Genomic DNA, 16977 nt, shown 5'->3' on the forward strand with positions numbered 1-16977 from the left:
TACAGTGGTACTCCCATGTCTTCAGTTGCTGGCGCTCCAGATGTACTTGCCCTTGTGACTCATGGTCCCCACTCCAGTTGCTGGCATTAATTTGTACATGCACACTGAATGGAGAGCCCCATGTCCAGGATAACAGTTAGGAAAGGAGATTAATAAAAAGACAGGACAGACTACAGTGATCAGATGCAGGGCATGAACAGACAAATGTAGTGACTGGTCACCTGTTTACATGCAGCTAACACCTTTCATCCTCTTACGCCTCTATTTTCCTGCACTAGTTCCTCCCCAAACCACCTGAATTCCCCCCTTCACCTACCTTTGTTTCTTCTCCTAAATATCCCAAGTCTTGCACAATCCCAACAATCCCAAGGTATGCTTCGCTTGCATCCCATAATGAATCCTGTACCCCTGTAGGCAGTACCACTTTGTAAGATGTTCTACAGAGCGTTTCCCTTTACTCACTGTGATAGTTTTCACTCCAGACAATGGGGCTTATTGCTGTCCTGTACAGGGGAGGAGCCGTGCAAGGGTGCTCTGTTTGTCTTATTTGGTTGTTGGGGTTCCCCACCTGTCATTGTCCCTCCGTTGCTGTTGCTGTTCCTCTCTGCCCCCTTGTGTGTGTGTAACTGAACCCTTCATCACAGCAGTCTGCCTGGTAGACACCTCCTTGGCCATTTGTGTGTTCAGCCTTCCCAGGCCGCACCACCCAGGAGTGCCAGCTCTTGCTGCTGCCTGTGGTGACCACCCGCAGCTTCTTTCCCATCCTGCTTCATTGTGGCCATCACCTTTTCATGCACAGCTCAGCTCAATAACACTAACCAGGAGGAAGTACTCAAAGAGAACAGGACATATTTGTCCATTAAATGAGTTTTCATCCATTAGCACAAGAAAGAAAAACAGTAGACCATTTATTTTCCTAGGGGTGATTTTTGAGCTCTCTGTGGGTATATTCATTATAGCTGTAGGAATACATGAGCAACGGTAGCTGTGGTTACCATGCTCTGGACAGGCTTTCTCATTCAATGCAGACACCATTCCTATCTGGCTGTTCAGTGCCTGCCATGAGGGTGGTACTTCGTTTCCCCTTTCTTGGTTGCTAGTTCAGTATCAGGACTCTACAACTTTGTCAAATAGTGCTAAATACTGTCACAGAGTGGTGCTCACAGTGGCTGTGAGCACACTGAAAAGGAAGCATAGGAAAGTGATTAACTTGCTTGGGAGTGTGATGAGAGCTCAGGCAGAGCAGCCAGCAGCCAGGCTGTCATCCTTTGCAAACTGTGCTCACCCTCCTGCCACACCTGCTGTTCTCCAGATCAGAAGCCATCACAAACCTTTTATTCTCTTCTGTGCTAGCTACCCTCCCTAAATCTGGGCCCCACTCCCATGCTCTTTTCCCACACTGAATCTCCCCCATGCCCCATCTTTCTTATCCTTCCTACTTCTTACATCTACCTAGGGAGGTTCAGGTTGGAGATTAGGAGAAATTTATTCTCAGAAAGGGTAGTCAAGCATTGGAACGGGTTGCTCAGGGAGGTGGTGGAGTCACTGTCCCTGGGAGTGTTTAAGGAATGGTTGGACTTGGTAGTTAGGGACATGGTTTAATGGGTGACATTGGTGGTAGGGGGATGGTTGGACCAGATGATCTTGGATGTCTTTTCCAACCTTAATGATCCTAATCTTAATGATACCCAGCTTCATTCTCTTCAGTCAGCAAATTTATAGTTGTTGCCAAGTACCTTCTTGAACTGCTGCTTTGCAGGGGAGTGACCCCTGTGTGCAGCAGGATCTGGACCAGACTTGGTGCCATGGGTCTCATGAGACAGGCTCAGCTGCAGCTCACTGCTGTGGCTTCTTCTGGTTTGGCCTCTTATGTGACTTTGTGCACCAGATGCACGTTGAGAAGGAAGGGAGAAGACTGAGCTGCACTGGAGTGACTTGGCTTTATCAACTCTGGCTTGACAGCCCCTGTTTTGAAAGTGTCTAGGAGGGGTTCATGGACCATAGCATTTCACTTCCCACCTGTTTTGGTCTCTCACATAGCACCAAGCCACAAAACATCACGCAGCCTGTGTGCCCAGGTCATATATCCTTCAGAAACAGTTTGCTTTTCTCAAGTGTAGGGTGTTGGCAGAGGCGAGTATACCAGTCCCAGAAGACAAATTGCCTGCAAGCACAGTGCTCTTCAGTGGATCTTAGCTTAAAGCAGAGTTCTGGGCACAACTGTACCACATCCAGGGAGAGGAGAGGAATTCTGGCAGCTGTGGGTCTGGCTGGGAGAGCAAGCCCACAGTGAGGAAGATAGTACTGGACTTCAGAGCCAAATGGGAAATGGGTGTGCAGAGCTTTAGGAGAGTTCACCCAGAGCGGAAAGCTGTCCACAGGAACTCACTCCGTGGTCCTCCAGTGGAGTGTCACAGTTGTATGGGGTTGGTGGGAAGGTGATGGAGAGCTCATCTGAGGAAACAGCAGCTGCACAGAGATGCTGATATTTTTTAGGAGGACAAGGGATGAAGAAGAGTTTAGGGTGGCATGGAGGAGAGTTATCAGGGCAAGGGATTTTTTTGAGAAGAGAAAAATGAGAGCTGTCCTGTTAGACTGACATGTGGGGTATGTACACGGCTCCAATCTAGTGACACAAGAAACACTGAGATGCCCTAGCACTTGGTACAGGCAAAAGGACTTTTTCTCTTCGAAAGTGGGTGGTGTTACAGAAGGTGACCAAGGATGAGGCATGGTATCCTGTTGTGGTTTAACCCGGCTGGCAGCTAAACACCACACAGCCGTTCGCTCACCCTCCCCCCTCCCTCTCTGGGATGGGGGAGAGAAACGGGAAAGTGAAGCCGGTGAGTTGAGATAAAGACAGTTTATTAAGACAGGAATATAATAATATAAGGAATATAAGGAATATAATAATAACAATAATAATAATAATAGTGATAATGATAATAGTATTAACAATAATAATGTGTAAGAAAACAAGTGATGCACAATGCAATTGCTCACCACCCGCTGACCGATGCCCAGCCTATTCCCGAGCAGCCGGCCCCCCCCACCCCGGCCAGCCACCCCTATATATTGTTTAGCATGACGTCAGATGGTATGGAATACCCCTTTGGCCGGTTTGGGTCAGCTGTCCTGGGTCTGTCCCCTCCCAGCTCCTGCTGCACCCCCAGACTGCCCGCTGGCAGGACAGAGCGAGAAGCTGAAAAGTCCTTGGCCTGGTGTAAACACTGCTCTGCAACAATTAAAACATCAGCATGTTATCAGCACTCTTCTCATCCTAATCCAAAACATAGCGCCCTACCAGCTACTATGAGGGAAAATTAACTCTGTCCTAACTGGAACCAGGACAGATATCCACCCCTTATTCCATACCATTTATGTCATGCTCAGGTTACACTCTGTCCAATACATTCTAATTAATCACCATTTTCATCTATGATATATAGCAATTATGGTAGTGATGACATACAGTATTATATAATAATTAACATACTACAATTCAACTCATGGGCTATTCTCACCCAGTATCAAATCCCCTTGAGGTACACACCGGACTTCCCCATTCTTTTGCATTACCCACCAAGTGCATCCAGGTCCCTGAGCAAAAGCAATTCCACGAATGGGTTTGCCTTTTCCTGTGGCAGGAGTAGCCCAGACTGTTTTACCCAGCATGTTTCTTACGTGCACTACAGGAACTTTATCCCCTTCTACAGTGCGTAACAGGTTTGATTGGGCAGGTCCAGCTCGGTTGGCAGATCCCCTGGTATTGACTAACCAGGTGGCCTTTGCCAAATGTGTATCCCAATTTTTGAATGTCCCAGCACCCATTGCTTTCAGTGTAGTCTTCAACAGTCCGTTATATCGTTCAACTTTTCCAGAGGCTGGTGCATGATAGGGGATGTGATACACCCACTCAATACCATGTTCTTCATGACATATCCAAAGAAGAAGAGGGCCATCAGCTGGGCTGCAGGGTCGGGGGGGGGGTGTGTGGGCGGGGAGGCAGTGGCCATGTCTGCACTGCAATCTCTCTTGAGTTTCTGCTGCAGAAACGGTGTCTGCAGGACCACCCAGGGAGGGCAACTTATCCCCAGTAGCCCTGTGCTGTTAGATTCAGCTGAACTAGGAGTTGTGTTGGTTGCCATAACAACTGGGAGAGCTCATATGACCCGTTCCACTTTCTAAATATAAATCTGTTTCACACAGTGTACGTGACACCATGGAAACCAAATGTTGAGCAAGAAAGATTGCATAAAAATGAACAAAACACGGGATGACTCAACGTACTAGAGAGAGAGATTGTGGGTAATGCTGGAGGGATTCAGAGGTGCACCGGATATTTCCCTTTACCAGGGCATGAGTTAGTGTGTCTGTGCCTGTGCCGAGCCTGAGGAGGCTGTATGGGGCACTTCCTAGTGCTGGGATCTTCATGTCCAACTCAGGATAGATACAGATCTCAATGTAAGCATTGCTGCTGCTGAGTGTTTTCTGTGGACTTGTCACACTAGCAGTCCTGTTTACAGCATCAGTTGCCTTCAAACACAGACCCTAGCTCTTTGGCTTCACCATATCGACCTTATTTCTGCTTCACACCCTCGAGTAGACACATACATTTGCCAAGTTTGGTATTTATGAAAACTGCAGTTAGACAGAAGTATCAGCTCACTAGTGTCATTACAGGGCAAGCTTTTCCCCCCAGAGGACAGGGGACTGTTGAGATGCACGCTTATGTTGTGGCAGCTTTTCTCTGCTGTGTACCTGCATTGCTTCTTGCAGTTTCCACTGGATTTTTTCTGTCTATTCTCCGTTACCAGTGGTACTCCAACACCAGGCAGGACATTGCAGGGGAGCTGCTTAACATGGCTTTGTAGCTTTTCTTTCTACTTTGACACTGCAGCAGAAGTGCAGTGTGACTCCAAGCAAGTGGCGACAGCAGGTAACACTGCATTTAATTCTTACCTTTCTCAAAGCTAGAGTCATCCTCTTGATTTGCTTTGAGGCTGGGTGCTCTGTTGTAATAAGACCATAAAATCATAGAATAATTTAAATTGAAAGGGACTTTTAGAGGCCTTTGGTCCAGCCCTTTTGGAGGTCTTTGATCAGATTGCTCAGGGCCTGCATTTGTGGTTTTGGGATTGTTTTGTCTTACCTTGGGTTGTGTGTTTGGGAGAACCACTGGGCTGTACTCTGCCAGAGTGCAAACACATCTCCAGAGAGCTCAGGCTTTTAAGTGCACAGATGTTTCCTCCCTTGGATCCGTCTCTGAAGGGGAAAGGGGATTTCCTGCAGTTTGAAAATGGGAAGTGATTTTCCTCTGTTAAGCAAGGCTGAACTCAGGGGGTCACTCAGCATAGGATGGACTGATGTGTATGGGCCCTTCATTCTCTGTTTCCTCTCTTAGCTGCATAAAACCCCTCTTCATTTTCTTCTTTTCCACTACTGGGAGTGGATCAGATTGCCCCACAGTCTGCAAAGGAACAGGGTGAGTTGTGCTGCTGCTAACTTGATCAAGAAGAGAAAGAAAAGTAAAACAAAGCAGTCAGAAAGTCAGAAGAGCTGGGCAGAGGAGGCATTGCCACTGCCAGTGTATCATTGCCTCCCTGCTGGACCTGCATGCCCTCTTCTGAGCTGGCAGACCTAAACAGCAAGTAGCTAGGGCTTCCACATGCAGGCCATGACTGGTGGTCTTTTTTGTGTGGAGCCTCTGGGATGTCTAACCCACTTCTCATTCTCTTCAGGAATGCTTCTAAGCAATATGTGTGTAACAGCAGAGAAAGCCATGAAACAGTGTGTTTCATGGTCAAGACTGCAGCTTCTGAGTAGGTTGTGATGCTTTGGGGTGGCTGCTCTGACATCCCTAATCCAATGCCTGTGAATGCTGCGGGAATGTGTAGTGGACAGATTCATGTGCTGTGCCTTAAAAAGCACATCCTTCTGCCTCTTTGTCAGTGCTGTAGTCCTGGGTTAGGTGGGTTGACCCAATAGATCTGCTCTTATTTCTTATGCTCACCTTTGCTAGCTCTCTGGTACGTGCTTTGGTGTTGAATAGCTCCAGTGCCCACTCTGCTTTGGGCTTCCTTTTGTATTTGCTGCAAATTTCTGGTTCCTCTTTGTTGTGCATACACCAGAAGACTCCTGTCCCTGTGCTTCTGCAGACAACAAATGAAAACCATTGCTTCCATTGCTTGTCGTGAGGCGTGGGCGGGTGGCTCTTGTCTACCATTGCATGTATCCCTGCTGTATGGACTTCTGATTCTAGAAAATCTTGTAGGAGGGAAGTGCTTGTGTTCTTGGTTTTTAATGTTTTGAGAGATACTGGGTCTCTTTTCTAGGCTCCAAATACAGATGCAGAAGGATTTTACTGGGTTCACACATTCCCCTCTCTACTCACATTGTTCACATTTCCTGTTTCCTCTATGGTGTGTTGCAGACATCCTTTTCAGGTCCAAATCTGCCTGTCCACCACCATGTAGAGGCTGGTGACACTCCCAGAAATTACACTGAGGGGAGTGGCCTAAGTGTTTCTCTTAGCTCAAATGCACTGTGGGAGTTGCAAGATTTGAAAGCCAGAAGGGATTGCTGGTCCACTCAGCCGGAGCTTCTGCACAGCCACCTCAAGGGGATTCAGGGTTCCATCTTTTTTCTCTGATTGGAATAGAGCAGATCTAGAAAGAGGCACTTAATCTTGATGGAGGAACTACAAGAAGTGAACAGCCTCCTGGTAAGCCATTCCAGTTGACAATTATCTTAATGACCGAAAGATTCTTTTCAATCTGAGCCTGTCTAGTTGCAAGTTCCAGTAATTATCAGCTGTTCTGTCTTCGTCTGCAGGTTCATAACGCTCTCTGCTAAAAATGAAACCTCTTCTCTGTGTAGATTGTCCTCTATTATGATTTACAGTTCTCTTAAACTAACATGGCAATAATTCTAAAAATAGTAACAAGAGATCAAAGTAATAGCACAGTCCTGCCAAGCTGTTCAAGGAAGAGGCGTGCAAGCACATGTGCCTCTCTTCTTGTGATACGTGGACGGGGCACAGGGTGTGTTCTGGTGGAAGCTGGGCTTGGGGAGGTTTGAAGTGTGTCTGTGCTGTGCATTGCCAGCTTTGGAGTTGGGCTCTTGAACGCCATCTGCTGGTCACCTCCTGTTTCTGTTCTGCCTTGTGGCCTCGCCTGTCTGGTCTCCTCGGGCTGGAACAGGATTGTCTCTCATTACATACAGGTTAGTCTGAACTCCTCCCATGTGGGTTTGTAAATATGGTCCAAATTTAGCTGTGCTGATGCTGGAAAAAGGGAATGCAGAGGGTCTGGATAGGACAGGATTGTGTCTGCCAAGCAAAACAGAGTGAGAAACTCTGTACTGTGACACTGATCTCCTCTTTTGGCAGAGCAGGGACAGTGTGCTGCCCCCATGGACTTCACAGCACACTCATTTCTAAAAGGAGTGTGCCAAAACTATAAACTACGATGCATTTTATAGGCCAGCCCCATATGCCACAGCCCCACACAATGTATCCCAGATCTCTCCTACAGTGTGGGGTGGTGAGGAGTAGAGGACGAAACCGAGTTTTGTTTCTTCATTCCTTCCTTGTGCCATTTTCAGTTCCTTTTTACCCCATAGAGTATCACATTGGAGCAGAGCCACCACAGGAGTGGGATTGCGTGCATGAGAGGACTGCTCTGGGAGGAGTTAGGGACTCTAATACAGAAGTGGTCCGTGTATCCAGAGGTTCTTCTGGTGGGGTAAATACTGCACAATAGTGAGCTACTGTTTGGAATCATATTGCTCCCTAAAACAGATGAAAGAGATCCACATATCCGTAGTTCATATACATCCAAGCAGACCAATGTTCCATTGTTTACTAGAACTGCTGCATTTGGCAGTGCTGGAGTTTTCCTTATATTCAGTCCTCTTGACCATCATTCACAGGGACTATTGTGCACTCAGCACTTAAGCATTTGCAGAATCAGAAGCAATGGTAGAGACAGTAACTCCAAAATAGAATTAGTAACTGTGAAACATAATGCTTGTGTGCTTTTTTGATGTGACTTTATCTTCTAGGCTGTGGAATTTCAATTTTATTCCGTATGCTTTTTTAAACAGCAATGGGGGTCATTAATTCTGTGATGGAGAGAGTTCAGGAGCTGCCCCTGGAGCATTACTCTGTGCTGTCCCTTGGAATGTGTTGGGAGAGAGAGGTTTTGTGGTTCAAAAAAATAGTCAGGAACTATCTTTCTTTCCCTTCTGTTTTGACCTTCCCTGCATATGTTCATTGACCTTGAACCTCTGAATGTCCTTCAGCCCTGGCTTTCTCACCAAACCTACCCATGCTTTGAATAAGGACTGCGTATGGGTAAGGTGCAAGTACAGCCCCTCAGGAGGTAGTCCTGGAGACAGAAATCAGCCAGATGTCTTCTTAGACGTTAATACAGTTACTACACTGGTAAGACACACTCTTTCCAAGAGTCCTTTTTAATTCCCAACGTTCCCATTAGGTAAGGGTGTGCAAAGGGGTGTCTGAGAGAGACATGAGATGAAAAAGCTCCTCTGTATGGCAGGAAAGAGCACACAAACTGAGAAGGACCCAAAGTCAGCTTGCACAAAAATGCTTTTGTTTGTAAGATTTGTGTGAGAAGAGTACGTGGTCGGTGCCATAGACACAGCCACTCGTCTGCATCATCTGTGTGAGCAGTGGGATGCTTCCAGAGACATTGTGCCTGGGGAGCCTGCAGTGAATTATTTTCAGTCTTGATTGAGAACTAAATCAAACAAAAGATGTTGCTGGACATTGAGTCCATACTGCAGGTACCGTAGCTGTGTGAGCAAGTCCTTTTGGTGGTGCCAGTAAATGGCTGTAAGGAACTGGAAATAAGTATGTGTTTGTTGGAATTGTTAGAAGTCTCATTCCTTAGTGAAAAAGACAATTCTGTAAACACCCATCATGTTGGAGAAGAACTCAAGATACCTCAGAGATAAAACAGGGATACCAATTTTTCTGTCATATCCATGAACTTTAGTGTTTTCATATATTCATATTCATATATTCATATTAATATACATATATTTAGTGTTTTCAATAGGATTTAGAGCTTTCACAGAACGCTTTACGAAACATGGAAGTGTTTCCATGGCATGTATGGAGGGATCCAGTCCCTATGGTCACAGTAGAATAGGCATGGCTGTGCTAGTTTCATTAAGATGGGAATTTCATTTAGTACATTTCTAGGCAATAGTATAACAACAATAAGAACATGTGCCTTTGGACCGGCTAATATGTGAGAGGTTTTTCCCTTGCAACCTAAGCTGATATCAGCAAAAAGTAAATATCAAATAGCAACATAAACTGTGAAAGCTTCTGCTTTCTCACATATAAAGCAGGGTGATAACAGATACAGATACAGAGATGTAAATTGATTTAATTGAACCTCAGAGAGCAGAAGAGCAGGAGATAGGATTAGATGACAAAGATCTTACCACTGTCCTAGCCATAGGTATGCAGAATAGACATGTGAGTCATACACCTTATATAGAGTCCCTTAGTATCTGCCTAGCTAACTTGTCAAATTCATCTTGGGTCAGCTGATTCTCCCAGGCTGTATCTTTGCTTAGGAGAGGAGCTAAAATCTGAATCAGCATAGGCACAATCTGTGCTGCAGTGTGGAGGTAGTGGTTATCTCACACTGGACTTGGGTCCATACAGCTGCCTTGCAGCCTGTGACCTGCCTGTGCAAGAATGCCTGATGAGGCATAAATGGAAGACCATTCTTTAGTTCGCTGCTCCTTCAGAGCCATTGTAATCAGTTTTCTCAAACTGAAAAGAAACAGAAAACAGACATTTGGCTCCAAAACCATTAAATGTCCTGTTTATTCTGGGTTGGAGCAGATTTGAAATTTCACTCAGAATATGAATTTGTAGAAGGACACAACTTGTTTTTTTGTTTTGTTTGTTTATTTGTTTCTTTTTCTGATAGTAATATTCATATGTCTGTCAATGTTTGAATGTTGTGTGCAGAAGCTGAAGGTCTGCCTGCCCTCTGAATGTGGCTGCTTGTGAGTTTAGTGCAGTCATTTCTGACCTGTCCTCCACAATATCAGAAGGCATATCCTGGAAGGAGATTTGCTTCCATGGAATAAATGATTGCATTTCACACATTTTTCCTTGCTTTCTTATATTTCTTTGTTTAAGGGCAATGCAAATAAACAAACAAACAAACAAAAATCAGTATATGCCTGGTTTGCCTTAGGGATTAGGGGAAGACAGGGTGAAGCTCTCTAGATGTGAGCCAGGAGGAAGCTGTTGGGTTCATAGCTGCAGCCCTACGAGGCTGCAACTGGCAGTCTTTGACCACGTATCTTATTTTCCCAGCTTGGCCCTATTCAGTGTCCCTGGTTGAAGGGACCAGACAGGGCTTCAAGCCATCTTTGTGATGAAACCCTCTTTGCTATTCTCACAGCTGCTGTAACTCCCTAGCTTCCAAGGAACCACTGGAGCCGCTTGGAAGAAGTGATATCACCAGGTGATACAATGTGGTGCAGACAGTTACCTGCACTTCAGCTTCACCTCTTTCTTTTCCTTGCAGCCTGAACCCCAGCACACTGAGGCTTGCAACTGAATTGGTGAAGAGATGTACAGCTGAGGTGGCACTTGAACCCTCATAGCAGTTCTGTGTGTGCCTGGAGAGCAGGTGACAGCATGATGCTTATCTCCTGCTGTTCCTAATGGTCTGGATCACTCATGGTGATCTGGGTCCTAACAATCAGGATGATAGTCACTGGATGATGTGGATCCAGATTACATCTGGATCAGTAATGTATGCACTGATAATTACATCCATTATCAGTATATAATCATCATACTGATAAATGTACTTCAGCATGTTGTTCCTATAGGCAACAGGCATCTGCAGTGTTTCATCTTCACAATGTCTGAAGGTGATGATGCCCCTGTAAATTAAATTGGGACAGCACCTTTATGACCAGCACTTTGACCTGCCAGTATGTCTACATGAAATGAATGAGAGTGCCACATGCATGTCTTCCTTTCTCAGGCACTTGATTATTTTCTGCTTCAAGTTTTATTGTTTAACAAGAATGCTTTTCTTGGACAGGTCCGGGTGCTCATGGAACATCAAATACAGAGGGGTTTCATTTCCCTCCCAAAGGATGTTCTGTGTACCCAATGTTCCACGGGAAGATTTCTAGGATATAAATCATGTTCTGGATGAAACTAGGACAGATAAGGAGAGAAATGGACTAAAAGTCTTTGGGTGTTTTGCAGTCTCTAGAATGCTAAACCATATGGTCTCTGTCCCGATGTGTGTCTGGTTAGACTTTAAATTACCTAGATATTGACTTAAAAGATCGTGTTTTTTCTTTTTTTTTTTTTTTTTTTTTGGTCCTCAGCAGAAACCCAGAAAGGCAACTACTCAGCCAGGAGAAGATACCTTGAATGGCCATCTTCCCCCAGGCTGGCAGAGCTATATGTCTCCCCAGGGCCGCAGGTACTATGTGAACACCTTCACAAATGGTAAGTGGAGGCTCCAGTAGATGTGTCACACTACCTGCAGAGATCTGCTGCAGGAAGTTGTCTCTCAAGTTAATTTTGATGGCTAGCTACACCTAGTGAGTCAAAGAAATGAATATATGACCCTGCCACCATATGAAGGAAAATAATGTAACTACATCTAGTGTTCTGGTCCTCTCTCATGTTAATTCTGACCATTAGAAGATATGTGAAGCTTTTATAAAAGATAGGTAATGTAAAGTAGGAACAACTCTGCCGTAAATGATTCAGAATATAAAATACTGTAATGATTTAATTTTTATCACATTCTTTATTTCTCTTTCCTTCAGCTGCAGATATGTGTATCTATATATGTACACATATGTAGAGTTATTTAATAGAATGTCACATATCACCTTTAGAGAAAAACATAAATAGTTAATTGAAAAGTTGCTCGAGTCAGAGTCACCTTCCCTGTGGAGATAAAAGAAAAGGCTGTGCAGTGGGATATCAAAGATACACTTTTCAGTTTATATTTCAGTCTTTAATTCACTGTCTTGCTAGTAGAGTAACAGACTTAACTCACAATCTTATAAACTGCTCAAGAACTGTTAGACTTGTACCACTTTTGGCTTACACTGTCTACCTTCTCTGGTCATGAGCTTATAACAGCATTGCAAAACAGGGACTTGTGACCAGCAAAACCAGATTTCTGAAGCAGAAAGAATGACAGAATGACAGGGGAGGAGAGGACGGCAAGAGTTCGCTGTGTTCATAATATAGTCAAATCCATCAGGAATCACCATTGACGTTCCTCTTTCTGACTCACTGTGAGGGCAAGGAAGAGCAATGGGCTGTCACAGTGAGCCTCATGGTCCGTTCAGTGACTGATCTATTTAGCTGAAGAAGCCTTTGGCTTACAAGTCTGCGAAGTCATTATTTACCTTGGTTTTATGCACTGACATCTCACAGGGCCCTGCAGAAGTCACATTACCATTAAACACTCATATATAATTACCGTAAAACACCTTCACTTTGAAGCACGGTGTGCTTTGGTTCATTGACATGCATGAACCTGCATGTCTGCATGGCTCCCCTGCATGGCTGGGGAGGTCAGTAGGAGTTAGATACCCTGTCCCCATTGCAATTCAGAGGTGGATAAGGTGGTGATTAAGCTCAGTCCTGAGCCAGCATGGCAATGGACGCTTACTCACATGCATTGGCTTGAGGTCAGAAAAAGCAGTAAGAAGCAGAGCCTGGTTTTCATGCAATAAACACTCTTGTCACAGTAACGCTATCCCAGAAAAGCAGATGGCCTGAACTGTTTCCACGTAGTCTCAGACAGCTTTTTACTATCCTCACAAAAGTTACAGGTGATATAGGAAGAGACAATAGCCACAGCCTGCTTCAGAAGTCGAGGGCTGGAAATCAAGTTTTCACTAAGAAGTCAGGGTAGCCCTGGCAGAAGCAGACCAAGGAGGTGGTAGAATCTTCATCCTTGGATGTTTTCAGATGGCTAGACAAGGTTGTGGCTGACATTATCTGTTGTTGGCAGTGATACTGCTCAGAGTGAACAGCTGGGCTAGAGACTTCTCGCTTCCAACCTGTCCTGCTATTTGCAAATTCCTGTCTCACCTACTGCAATGGGATTGCTAGGCAGCAAGGAATATGGCTTTCAGAGTAACAGAATAGAAGAGAGGATAGAAGGGAGATTTCTGTGTACATGCCCTACAGCATGTACAGGGGCACTGTACATCACCCTTCCATCACTCCAGTTTAGCTGGTGTTCTTGGCCAGCTCAGTTCCTTTCAGTTTGCTCAGTTAGAATATGCTGCTGCCTGTGTGGATGTTAATGTTTGCTCGTTTTGGCAGTTTGATGATCTTGCCTGGGAGTTTTTTGTTGCTCTAGCTGGGCTATATTGCATTGTCAGATTCACATTGACAATGTCTGTGCTTCCTCAAGGTGAATTATTTGCCAAGAAAGTGTCCCCTGTGGTGTCATTTAGGCCTCAGACAAAGCAGAAGATGGATGCAATCTCTAGAACTTTCTGTTGAAGCATGTGATGAAGCCTCATCCAGCCTTGGATTAAGCAGCTGTCAGTACAGTGTTTTGATTAAATCTGACTAATTGGCTCTGACCTTTGTCCCTCCAAAACTGGTAGTGCAGGACTGTCCATAGACCGATTGTCCAGTCTCATGTTGTATATGCACTTTCTTCCTTGACTGTGCTGCAGAGTTGGAGCTGCTGAGCCATGTAGTCAACACAAAGTCACATTTGGCATGTGAGGCTTGTTTAACAGTGGGATTGTACCTTAACACTCAGAAAGTATTCTTTGGCTTTGAGCCAAAGCATAAGTAAAAGGCAATATGCTACAAAACTGCAGTCCCCATCTTTTCTGTGTGGCAGATCTGTATTGGCATAGTTAATGTTTGTAACAAGTTTCATAGACTGGACATCTCACTGACTACACCTGCTCACTTGTCTTAACTGCTTGTTTGTCCTGTAACTGCTGCAGCTGCTGCTGGCAGTATCCAGATAAAGACTGACAATATTTGTAATGGCAACATGGTGCCAGCATACATTTCTGTCACAGTTTCATGTACCTCCTTCCTGCTTTGCCTTCTTGGCACCATTGTTTCAGCAGTAGGATCTAGGTCTCTTTTCCACCAAGGTCTTTTCTTTTGTGTAGAGGCACTCCTAAATTGGTCTCCCTTTATTGTAGCTATTACCAAATGATGAACGTATGCTGGAGTGTTTGAGAGAGACATCACTGTTAAGTTTCACAAGTACAGTAACTTAGAGGCTAGTAGCTATATTTCTAGGAAGTAGACATGTTCCTGGTTGGCTTTCAGTTTCATCCATATGGTTAAAGGTGTTTTTCTCACCATTACCAACAATGGCAGCAGATGCAAAACACTTGGCTAGTGAGGTTGTAACCATTTTTCAGATCTCCCAGGAACCAGTTGTCTTTTTATTAAGATGAACAATAAGAAAGTGTTTCAAGACCTCTTCAAAATTCTTCACAAATTTTTATGCAGGCTTTCTTGTGAAGGGATCTCATTAATAGATACAGCAAGGTATAAGGTATGCTTAGGAAGCTGTGTACCACCCTGCCAGGAGAGGACAGTATTCCAGAGTGATAAGGAAATGAGAGAGAAATTTCTGGGTTATTTTTACTCTAAGTGGTTTAATTGTGGTTTTCCTTTCTTTTTTACTTCTGTCTTTCACAGGCATCTGTAACTGCTTTGTTGAAACGAGATATTGTGAATAAAGTATTACATTAGAATTGTATGTTAACATAGCTGCACTGGAAGGTGAGTTTTAGACAAATGGATGACACCAAGGCATTGTTTATTGAAGGTTACAGCAGATGTTTCAGTCAGGAGGATCTCAATTAGTACACTTTCTACTCAGCCCTCTCAGAGCCTTCTGTTGCATGGTAAAGAGCTGGCACCAAAGGTATGGATCCTCTGACATGCAAAACACTATGACATATACTTGGATTATAAAGGTTTATAGGGGCCTTGTTACACTGCAGTGTACTGAAAAATTAGTTTTTTTCTCCTCTATTTGTAGCCTTCTGTCAGAGAGGACTTCAGTTTTCAGTCCCAAAGTGAAGGCTCTGACTTCAGAGCAGTGTAGGTGTGTCCCTGTGTATGTCTCATGTCTACTGATATCAGGTTTCACGAAGCTTCTTGTTCAACAGGAAGAAACATGAAATTGTCCTGGGAAGGCCTCTGCAGTCGCTATCTGTGGTTCACCAAAGGTTCACTCCCTAGCTCCTCTGAAATGTCCTGTGGAGTTTCTTTCATGTATAGAATCTGGATCAGGATCAGAATCACCCCGTCATATCAAGGGTGTCTTCTCCAGGTGCTGAAGCACCAAAATTGTCTAAAGAGACTGTACAACTTTAGCTTTGTTACATTGGGTTGTACTTTATGTAGACTTTTCTTTTTTCTTTCTTTAATCTTTAAATCCACAAAGGGATTTCTATATCGCAACCCTGGTCTGAACTCCACTTGGTGAGAGAGTAAATGATTTCAGAGAAATGACAGGGTGTTCTCCTAGCTTACAGCAGGTATCTCTGACTGCTGTGAAAACTGAAGTTTGTGTTTTCTCTTAATTAACTTATAATATCCCTCCTACCACAGGTTCTGTGTTATTTCTCTGTGCCTCTCCTACCCACTGAGGCTGAGCTAGGCAGTGAAGCTGAAACAGAGGGAAGAGGTTATCTACTTCAGCTCAGTCATGCAGAAATTTGAGAGGAGAAACTAATAATAACTAGAAAAAGCAAACAGCTGCTCAGTGGACAGAGTGAAAGATGCTTTCACAGGTAGTGATATCAAGGAAAAGCAGCCAGAAAGTGAATGGAAGGATGGGCAGCCTCATCCCCATGACAGAGCATCCAGGAACATCCTCAGCTCTCCTCAGCTTGAGAGTCCTGCTAGCAGTTCGTTTGACTATTGCCCATGTTCCATACACACCCTGGGGAGCCTGCGCAGCCAATTCCATCCAAGGATGCAGCTGCTTGGCCTCTGGCTACAGCATACTGCTGCAGGAGCTATCTTTAATCCCATCTCTGCCAGAGTCCAGAGATACCCAGACTTGGCCTACAACAAAACTCAGCCAAATGCTAGTGTTACACAGTGGCTTTTTTTGTTTGTTTGCTTTATTTTCTTCAAGGCTGATGTTAGGTAAAAAATGTTAACATTGCATTTTTGGTTGAAAGGCACTCTGCTGGGTCTCCTGTAGCCTGATGCCCATGAAGAGCCCAAAGCTTCTGCTTTGTTTATATACATATCCCTTATGCATTCCTATCATGCACACTCCCTCTGTTTGTCCTTTCCATTATATTGTCTCTCATGCATGAGGTAGAATACAGTCACTTAACTCAGCCATATGCTAACCATATGTGGAAGCTCCAGGCACTGAGTTCACTGTCTATTCATTTAAATATTTTATTTGGACATCCCCTGAGTGGCATGTCCTTCTCTACAGCACTCCATCTGTCCTATGTGCTCAACCAGTTGCCCAGTGAGTCACTAGGAGGCATATCCTGAAGTGGAGTAGGTTGGGACTATTCACGAAATTCAGGGCTGTGGCTGAGCCCTGGGATGGGTAAGAGCACAAAACTTCCATGACACGCTATGTTGAGGAGTTGCAGAGGGAATCATCACCTTACAGAAGGTGAATGCTGGCAAAAGCAGGCTTTCTTGGCAAGGTTACAGCAGTTTTAGCACTTCCATCATCAACAAGAAGTGATCAGATGAGGCATGCACCCTCTCAGGTGGATTGGGGGATTGTGGCTAAACATTTATGCATCCTCAAGGCAGGGCAGGGCTGTGAGCAAAGACTCCATTTGCAGCAGGGCCGCTCTTTTACAGAGAGTCTTAAAAATAGCAAAGACAAATTGGAAGCTGGCTAGAGGGAAAGCAAATTAAGGGGAAAGGGGTCATAAATAACTATGAAG

General features: G+C 44.6%; 1 protein-coding gene across 5 annotated transcripts in view; it reads left to right on the top strand.

Moving 5' to 3' along the window:
• GAS7 (growth arrest specific 7) overlaps window positions 1–16977 on the top strand; it is a 113235-nt gene that overhangs the window by 32008 nt on the left and 64250 nt on the right. The window contains exons 1-2 of one of the 5 annotated variants that reach the window (XM_080560526.1): window positions 5574–6724; window positions 11407–11530. The exons of 1 other annotated variant lie outside the window; for it this stretch is intronic. In XM_080560526.1, coding sequence (XP_080416652.1) covers window positions 6692–6724; window positions 11407–11530 — 157 coding nt within the window. In that variant the 5' untranslated portion in view covers window positions 5574–6691. Of the gene's footprint in view, window positions 1–5573; window positions 6725–11406; window positions 11531–16977 lie in introns of those variants that run through there. 3 more of the 5 variants (XM_080560527.1, XM_080560525.1, XM_080560524.1) reach the window with 3 other exon arrangements.

The sequence above is a fragment of the Anser brachyrhynchus genome, assembly GCF_964034855.1.
Source record: "Anser brachyrhynchus genome assembly, chromosome: 18".
NCBI classification, from domain to species: Eukaryota; Metazoa; Chordata; class Aves; order Anseriformes; family Anatidae; genus Anser; species Anser brachyrhynchus.